Here is a 10,000-nt window from a genome sequence, read left to right on the forward strand (position 1 = left end):
CACACACCCAGACACTTACACCCAGACACTTACGGACATATTCTCACACGAACACACACACACACGCACACGCACCCAGACACTTACAGACATATTACATCTTCTCACACACACACGCACACACACACACTCAGACACTTGCGGACATATTCTCACACATTCACACACGCACACACACACACACCCAGACACTTACGGACATATTCTCACACATTCACACACGCACACACACACACACACACCCCGACACTTACGGACATATTCTCACACATTCACACACGCACACACACACACGCACACCCAGACACTTACGGACATATTCTCACACATTCACACACACACACGCACACCCAGACACTTACGGACATATTCTCGCACGTTCGTACACACACACATATTGTCACACACACATGCAGTGAGTTGTTGGGATCCAGGTTCTCTGACCTGATCTGGACAGTTGGATGAAAACTCGTCAGTGGAACAGACACAGTCCTCACGGCAGGACACGTGCTCTGTGTGTGTGTGTGTGTGTGTGTGTGTGTGAGGGGGACAGTACGCTGTTTATATCTCAGAGAGGTGTGTGTGGGGGGGGAGTTGAGACTAAACCACAGAGAAGAAAATAAAAGATGAAATATTGTAGAAAAAACAAGAGTGTGAAAGCACCAAATTCACCAATTAAACACCATTTAATACAACCCACTAATGTGTCACGGTTTTCTTTCTCTCTCTATCTCTCTCTCTCTCTCACACACACACACACACACACACACATTAATCACCATTTAATACAACCCACGAATGTCTCACAGTTTTCTTTCTCTCTCTCTCTCTCTCTCTCACACACACACACACATTAAACACCATTTAATACAACCCACAAATGTCTCACAGTTTTCTTTCTCTCTCTCTCTCTCTCACACACACACACATTAAACACCATTTAATACAACCCACTAATGTCTCACGGTTTTCTTTCTCTCTCTCTCTCTCTCACACACACACACTGTCTCACGGGTTTCTTTCTCTCTCTCTCTCTCACACACACACACTCATTAAACACCATTTAATACAACCCACTAATGTCTCACAGTTTTCTTTCTCTCTCTGTCTCTCTCTCACACACAGAAACACACACACACACTCATTTCTCTCTCTCTTTTCTGGTGAACTGGTTATTCTGACACACACATTTGTTCAGACAATGAAAAACGGCACACATTTATTTACAGTTAAAAACACTTCCCGTTACCTCAGCTCAGTGTCATACTACGATAGTTCACACATGACAGAGGTGTGGATTTGTAGAAATAAACAGAGCAGAATGAGAATATAAATGACTGAGATCTGAAAATCCCTGAATCATCTGATCACTGAACGGTTCACTGATTCAGCACATTCAGCTTTGAGATCAGTTCACTGCTCATATGAACTGGTACTGGTACTGGTACATTCAGTCTCACAGAGAGTTCATCTCAGACGCAAAGAAAACTACTTATGACATGACAATGTTTAAACCAGTGACATATTAAAAGTTAATGTTTTATACTCAATTACAAACAAATAAATGAACCTAGAAATAGAGTAGACATATGATCAATCACCTACCTTTGTTTCAAACTTTTATGAAATAACTTGATATGTTTATTTAACAACACATTTTAAGAAATGTATCATTAGACAGTGAAACTGATGGAGCATTTCCTCCTAATCTGAATGAAGTGAAGAGCTCGGTTTCAGGGTGAAATTTTATCCTCAGATTTTCATTGGTCTAATCCAACGGTAATCCGCTGATTCATCAAAAGATCTCCATACGCAGACAACAGCAACAGTCAGGTACACAACACACACACATTCCCGCACACAGACACACACATACACAGACAACAGCAACAGTCAGGTACACAACACACACACATTCTCACACACAGACACACAAATACACAGTCATGTTCTCCCTCATCACCGCTCTCTCACACACACACACACACACAAATACACAGTCATGTTCTCCCTCATTACCGCTCTCTCTCTCACACACACACACACACACACAAATACACAGTCATGTTCTCCCTCATTACCGCTCTCTCACACACACACACACACACACACACAACCTGCTAAGAGTAGCTATGAGTTCACTGCAGTCTCTCTATTACACACACAGTTTGTGTCCTCTGGGAACAGTTGTGCACTCACTGCAGTCTCTCTCACTCTGACCACTGCCCTGGGATAATGGAATATTGATCGTCTGGGTTTGCCGCAGCGTGATTTAGACCGAGAGCGGGAATTTCATTCTCCAAGGTCATCTCCACGGCAACACAACACATGAAATCAGCATGTTGTCATGGAGAGCAGGTCACAGAGGTCTGGGGGGACGGGGAGCAGTAAGACAGGACCGAAGGGTTTCAGAGAGAGAGAGAGAGACAGAGAGAGAGACAGAGAAAGGAAAAACTGAGTCTGGAGTCTTACAGGCCAAAAGGACTTTATTGCACTTTCCATTGGTTTGGTGATACAAACACACCGAGAGAAGAGAATGGGACAGCTTTCGCCGACCCTGTCTGTGTGAAACAGCTTTTTTTAAAAAAAACAACAACAACATCAAAAAACAAAACAACACAGGAGAAGCAGCACACACTCACAAACACACTGCTATTCACTAATGAAGCACCATGCCTGGATCCAGCCGGAGTACACGTCTGCACGGCAGGCTTGGTTCAGCTCTGCGTCTCTTCAGGAGAATAACTGTATATATACACACAGTCAAAGCTCTTCAGGAGAATAACTGTATATATACACACAGTCAAAGCTCTTCAGGAGAATAACTGTATATATACACACAGTCAAAGCTCTTCAGGAGAATAACTGTATATATACACACAGTCAAAGCTCTTCAGGAGAATAACTGTATATATACACACAGTCAAAGCTCTTCAGGAGAATAACTGTATATATACACACAGTCAAAGCTCTTCAGGAGAATAACTGTATATATACACACAGTCAAAGCTCTTCAGGAGAATAACTGTATATATACACACAGTCAAAGCTCTTCACGTTAAAAAGATTTCAGACTGGAGGTTTATGGCCCCTTAGGAAAACACTCAGTAACAAGAAGAAGAACTACTGATCAACAGAACGAACTGTTCTTAATTGGCCACGCCCCTCTTAGAATGACTCATCAGTGTGGCCACACCCCTCTTTGAACGGTTCGTTATCATGACCACGCCCCTCTTAACCGGTCCACTGAGACGGCTGATGACTGGTGTGTTACCGTGGCGACAGGCTGACGCTGGCTTTGCATTGGCACAGAGTATAAGTGTGTGGACTGAACAGAGACGTGACCGTGAGCTGTGAATGAACATGTGGGGCTGACTTTCATCTGACACACAGATTTAACAAGACAACAGGAAAACTCCTCAGGCCACTTATAAGTTTCAGTAGCACTTCTCTCTCTCTCTCACACACACACACACACTCTCTCTCTCTCTCTCACAGGAAAACCAACACTACATAAGGTAAACAATTAGGTAAAGGCATGAAAGGTTTGAATATGTACTGAGACTGTGTGTGTGAGTGTTTATGTATGTGTGTGTGTGTGTGAGTGTACTCTGTACTTGTGTGTCTGTGTATAAGTTAGTCTGCGTTAATGTGTGTTTGTCCATGTTTATGTGTTGGTCTGTATGTGTGTGTGTGTTTATGTGTAAGTTTGTTTGTGCGTGGGTGTGTGTGCGAGAGAGAGAGTGAGTTAGGATGTGTATGTGTGTGTGTGTATGCACATACTTGTGTGTTTGTCCATGTTTATATGTGCGTATGTCCATGTTTATGTTTGTGTTGGCATGTTTGTTTGTGTGTGTGTGTGTGTGTGTGTGTGAGTGTGTGTGTGCACCAGGTCGTCCATTGTTTTCTCTGATTATATAAACAGATAAATATGTCGACATAACTCATATGCATTACAAAAGTAGCAGAGCCAATCAATATTACTGAGATGGCAAGACAGGTGCATTCTGGGAAACGAAGGCATGTAAAGGTCAATGTTTATACAGGCTCCATGAGGAGTTCCTCCATGTCAGATGACTCCAGCTCACGGAATGCAGCATGGGAACCAATCACAGCCAGCGTGGCCCCTGAGTGACACCACAGACAGCAAATCAGAGAGAAGAACATCTTTAACAGAATATTAAAAAATATGATACCCCAACATCTTACTGTCATTAAAAAAAACAGTTTATAAGTATGGAATGTTTGATGCTGTTTATGGACATATAATGATAATTTTAGGGTTAAAGTGGAAGGTCCAGGGATGATACTCACCCAACACCCAGAACACAGCAGCACCTGCACCGGCCAACCAGAACACAGGGAGAGAAACTGCTCCAGCCAATCCCAGCTGATGTCCGTGAGTCAGCTCTCGCCCTGACAGAACGCATACACACACACACAAATACACATACACAGACACACACACACACACATACACATATACACACACACACACACACAGAGAGAGAAAGAAACAAACACATGTTTTATTTATATCTATTTACCTCACCTTATGAATATTAAAAAAAGAGACATTTTAGAGAGACCGACATAATAATTTAGTCACCATATTTACTAACGCTCAAAAGACACATGTGAGCAGTCACACTCACTGATATCATCAACACCCTCCTCTCTCCCTCAACACCTCCATCAAGTGCAGGCTTTACACGTCTTCAGAAAAGAACTGAAAAGTCACCTGTTTAACGTGGTCTGTTCAGGGAGCACCAGACTATCACACACACACACACACACACACACACACACACACACACACATGCAGTAAACACACTTACCAAACACTGTCAGTTTGGACTCCTGTGATTTGAGGTGGATGATGTAAAAGGCACCGACAAACACAGCCAGAGCAATCAACAGCAACGGAGAACTGATACTGCACAGAGAGAAATAAACAGACCCCATACCAGACCATTAACAACAACAGCATATCAATAATATATATACACACACTAATTACACAGAGAGAAATAAAGAGACCCCATACCAGACCATTAACAACAACAGCATATCACTAATATATATACACACTAATTACACAGAGAGAAATAAAGAGACCATACCAGACCATTAACAACAACAGCATATCACTAATATATATACACACTAATTACACAGAGAGAAATAAAGAGACCATACCAGACCATTAACAACAGCAGCATATCACTAATATATATACACACTAATTACACAGAAAGAAATAAAGAGACCATACCAGACCATTAACAACAGCAGCATATCACTAATATATATACACACTAATTACACAGAAAGAAATAAAGAGACCATACCAGACCATTAACAACAGCAGCATATCACTAATATATATACACACTAATTAATGTTAAAGTACACACACATATGCACACGCTCACATACGTGCACACATGTGCACACAAATACACACACAAACACACAAGTCACTACAGCTGTAGCAGGACTTGTATGTGCATGCAGACCCCCCCCCCCTCTCTCTCTCTCCCCCTCTCTCTCTCTCTTTCTCCCTCTCTCTCTCCCTCTCTCCCTCCCTCTCCCTTTTCAGACAGGTCTTAGAGTGTTTCACTCTTGGAGTCAGATCATCACAGGGTCTGAATGATCTGTTACATATGAATCTGCAGCATGTTCTGATCCAACCAGCTCTGCGTGTTACTGTCCATTCATAAACAGCTGTGTATGGGAAGAGCCCTTACATCTATCAGTTCCACCTCTAAAACCCAAATGACTTTTCTCTCCTTACATTCATCAGTCAGAGTCATCTCCAAAACCCAAATGACTTTTCTCTCCTTACATCTGTCAGTCAGAGTCATCTCTAAAACCCAAATGACTTTTCTCTCCTTACATCTGTCAGTGTCACCTCTAAAACCCAAATGACTTTTCTCTCCTTACATCTGTCAGTCAGAGTCATCTCTAAAACCCAAATGACTTTTCTCTCCTTACATCTGTCAGTGTCACCTCTAAAACCCAAATGACTTTTCTCTCCTTACATCTGTCAGTCAGAGTCATCTCTAAAACCCAAATGACTTTTCTCCCCTTACATCAGTCAGTCAGTGTCACCTCTAAAACCCAAATGACTTTTCTCTCCTTACATCAGTCAGTCAGTGTCACCTCTAAAACCCAAATGACTTTTCTCCCCTTACATCTGTCAGTGTCACCTCTAAAACCCAAATGACTTTTCTCTCCTTACATCTGTCAGTGTCACCTCTAAAACCCAAATGACTTTTCTCTCCTTACATCTGTCAGTCAGAGTCATCTCTAAAACCCAAATGACTTTTCTCTCCTCGCATCACTCTACTCCTACCGCCTACTAAAGAAGTTCGTCAGATTTCAGTCCTGAAAACTGAAAACATTCCACAGAAAATCCAGCCAAAATTCCCCAGTCATTTCTGGGAAGAAAAAGCGGGTCAGACTCCGCCCCTGGTGAAGGATCCCAGGCGGCCTGGGGGCAGGCGCGCACTGCGACGTACATGCAGTAGAGGATGAGTGCCAGGAAGATGAAGGTGTAGTTGCTGTGGTAGGTGTCCAGGTTGCGAACTACTCGCTGACACAGCTCCCCAAAGTTCCGCGGTTTTGAAAACTTCCTCTGGTCCACGAACGCCGCCCAGGGACGGATGGACTTCCTCCTACGGTCCAACCACTCCTTCGCTACCTTGGCAGACAGGCCTCTGGGCAGCCAGAGTCTGAACGAAAAAACCAACAAACGCAAGAGCGTCACGAAACCCAACCACAGGGTAAACATTTCCTCCCCTCACATTACCCGTCTGACAGATTATAAAACAAAACAGACAGCCACAGTTTGTTTTACAATTTTACATCGTTCTTATGGTGATTTAACACTGTAAAACCCTCATGCCACCTCGTGTGATAAAAATGCTTTAAAGGTGTAACATGACCACGTCACATACATACATTTTCCAGGCCCTAGTGCCACGTCAAACGACATAACTGGAAAATTCCGCGTGTTTGATCAGTGAAAAGAGTAAACGCGGCTCACGCGGCTCACGCGACTCACCTCCCGAGGACGCCTGTCGCGGGCTGATCCTCTCCCTCGGCGCTAAAAGGGTCGGCGATTTTCCCTTCCATCTCTGCACTCATCGTCACACTGTACAGGACTGATCACTACGGAGCACAATAACCAAACGAACACTGTCAATGCTCTTCATCAACGATACAGTTGCTTTGTCAGCAGAGCGCGTGACGACGGGCTTCTGCTTGAGCCGCGGCTGTAAGAATACAAAACCTCTTTCAGCAACGACACCTGATGTGCACCATTAGTTTTTAGAGTGAAGTTTGCACCATGGAAAAAGAAATATTCTACAAAAGGCTAAATTTATCCTTAGTAAGAGTTTCCAAAACCGCACCTGGGTTTATGTCTCCAAGACAACAAAACAGTGTGGTTAAGAAGTTATTTCCTCAATGGTCAAGCCACGTTACATAAGAGCGGGGCTCGTATTTGAGTAATGGAAAAGCTGCGTAGCGGCAGGACTGGTCTATAGTGACTGGGTCTTCACTGCGAAAGAATGCGACAAAACTCGTTCGACAAACACATTCCGTTCCGCGACAAACCCTTAACATTTCTACGCGCTATATTATGTTACAACGTGACAGAACACTTTACAGTCCAATAACAGATAATTCCTTTACAAAAAAAAACAACAACTCAGAGATACGGTGCATTTTGACTCTTTTAGGACATCATCGAGTGTTCGAAAAGCAAAAAAAGTAAAAATGAAAAAAACCTGAGCTCAGTTGCTGCGCGTTGCATATAGTCATGAAATCTGGGCTTACGATGTTACTCCTACTGCCTTTAGACGTTAGAGATTGTATAAAACGAACTTACAGTAGTTTTAAAGATGTTTTCGATGTTTCTGATGCTTGGCGGATGTGATGTGGACTGTCATCAAGATTTGGAGATGATCTTCTTCTGTAGCCTTTAAGTGCTTTCCTCGATTTTACTGCGTTTTCTGTACCGCCGCCTAGTGACGGGAGCGTTTAATCGTTTTGACGGAAACCCAGGCCTAGTCCTACTGTGTAACATAATAAATATCCACTACTGTATTTACTGTACTGTACTGTACTGTAATTGGCCGGTGGGTGGACACATCTGTTCAACGGCTGACAGAAAAAAAGCACGAACACTTTCGCTCACCAGGACCGAATGTGGAAACCCTTGTCATGTATTATTGATGTCCACATTGAAATACAGTTGTTATAGAAAATCTGGTAATTTGACGTCAGCGCTGTTAGGTCTTGCCCTGACGGAACACTGTGAGTTACAAGCCTAAATTACGTTTAGAGCGATAATATGCGCTCCTTCGGTTCACTGAAAACACTACTGACGTGTTCATCATATTTCTCCAGTAGTCAGCTTGAAAAACTTCGATATATGAGGTGATTTAAAGCATACGCTTATTTCGTTCGTTCGTTAGTTAGTTATCATTTTCCAAACAATACAGATAACACACACACACACAAATATAATATTGATGTTCATAAAACCAGAAATGCTCATTACAGGTTCTGAAACTGTCGTACTGTCAGTCACACTGCCAGGACCACAGTACACTTTTTTTCTTTTACTTTTCCCCCCCAAGTTCGAAATTTTCCATTCAGACCTTCCCAACATGGCGACCAGACGAGTACGTCACTGGTATGTAAGACCTCACTGTTTCGTTGCCATTTGAGGATATTCAACCTTCAACGTAGTCCCAGTAAGGCAGTGTGACTTGCCAGAGAAAACCGACCGTGTCTATCCAAGTGAGTGATCTTTTCATCTATAATCAAGTTTTCTTTGAAAAGTATATTGGTTCATGTTCATTGAAAAATGGTGTACATGCGAGAGTTTTACGATTGAAAGAACCCTGCACCACTCCAAACACACTTACTACAGTGAAAATGTGCAGTCGGCTGTTGTCGTTAGATCGTGAACACAACAGGCTATGTAACAAAGTCTCTGAAATTTGACAAACGGGTGTGTGTGCGGGTGACTCCCTGTGAATTACTTAGTTATATGATTACACGCACTGACTCGGTCGAACTGGTAGATTTTCCCCCTACCCAGCCTTGCCGATCCTTGGCAACAGTTTAGGTAATTATTGCAGAGTCACCAGAAAAAGTTTTTGTTTTTCGAAGAAACTGTTAGCTACCCTGTTGTCATGTCAAATTAGCGTGGGCGTAGGTTGACTGGCGAGTCAGCTTTAGCATTGAAGCTAACAGCTGACGCAAGGCTGCTACTGCAGTGGGGTGTCCTCCGATCAGTTCTAGAATGATAAATTTAGACACAAACATACAGCAAACGTCCCTTTGACATTCGACCCAATACACTGTGGGTATTATGGATATTAATAGTGCATTTAGCACTTTGCCTCTCATGTCATCTCGTCTCTCTATGAAACGTGAGGTTACGTAACGGGTACACGTGATGTTATGTTTTTTTCTTTGTGATACTGTCAACACTGCGGACCTTGCGAAGTCTGTTCCGAATCGTTAGTTTTTTTTGGCCGACTGTTAAAATGTACCCAATGTGTAACTGCTTTTGAATTGAATGGTGCGGAGCTAGGGCTAGAAATTGCCTTTTTTAAAGTCGCAGGAAACATCTCTTTTCTTCATTTATGGTCAGCTGATGACGAAACGAGTTTGTCATAGCGTTGCGCTCGAGAATGCTAGAATGTGCTAGCAAACTTAGGGGTAGTCAACCTGCTTTAACGACAGCACTTCCGAGGAATATTGACTGAGCTATTAACTAACCCAGCTAGACACTTTAGCATTTTCACGACATACTTTTCACTCGAACTCACTGGTTATTTCTAATGTTATAGAAACATTTGTCCGTGGTAGAAGATTGTTTTGGTAACCAGTTTAACCATGGCAACATTTCGTCGACCGAGATACTGCCTTCACTGGGAGGAGACCGAGTGTTTGAGCTACTATGAGATGCAGTCTC

General features: G+C 42.8%; 2 protein-coding genes across 2 annotated transcripts in view; one reads left to right on the forward strand and one right to left on the reverse strand.

Annotated features, from left to right (window-relative positions):
* Positions 1 to 3,981: 3,981 nt before the first annotated feature.
* Positions 3,982 to 7,978, reverse strand: rabac1 (Rab acceptor 1 (prenylated)). Its single transcript, XM_030785084.1, has 6 exons — positions 7,898 to 7,978; positions 7,070 to 7,176; positions 6,525 to 6,737; positions 4,839 to 4,936; positions 4,315 to 4,416; positions 3,982 to 4,127 (listed from the first exon to the last, which is right to left on the reverse strand). The coding sequence occupies exons 2-6, from the start codon at positions 7,150 to 7,152 to the stop codon at positions 4,039 to 4,041; spliced, it is 585 nt and encodes a 194-aa protein (XP_030640944.1). The 5' UTR covers positions 7,153 to 7,176; positions 7,898 to 7,978; the 3' UTR covers positions 3,982 to 4,038.
* Positions 7,979 to 8,748: 770 nt separating this feature from the next.
* The window catches only part of dedd1 (death effector domain-containing 1), a 10,923-nt gene continuing 9,671 nt past the window's right edge, over positions 8,749 to 10,000 (forward strand). Inside the window, exons 1-2 of the mRNA XM_030785082.1 lie at positions 8,749 to 8,814; positions 9,876 to 10,000. The exon at positions 9,876 to 10,000 is cut by the window's right edge and continues 405 nt beyond it. Of these exons, the coding sequence (XP_030640942.1) occupies positions 9,922 to 10,000 (79 nt within the window). The 5' untranslated portion in view covers positions 8,749 to 8,814; positions 9,876 to 9,921. The remainder of the gene's footprint in view (positions 8,815 to 9,875) is intronic.

The sequence above is a fragment of the Chanos chanos genome, chromosome 9 (genome assembly GCF_902362185.1).
Source record: "Chanos chanos chromosome 9, fChaCha1.1, whole genome shotgun sequence".
Lineage (NCBI taxonomy): Eukaryota > Metazoa > Chordata > Actinopteri > Gonorynchiformes > Chanidae > Chanos > Chanos chanos.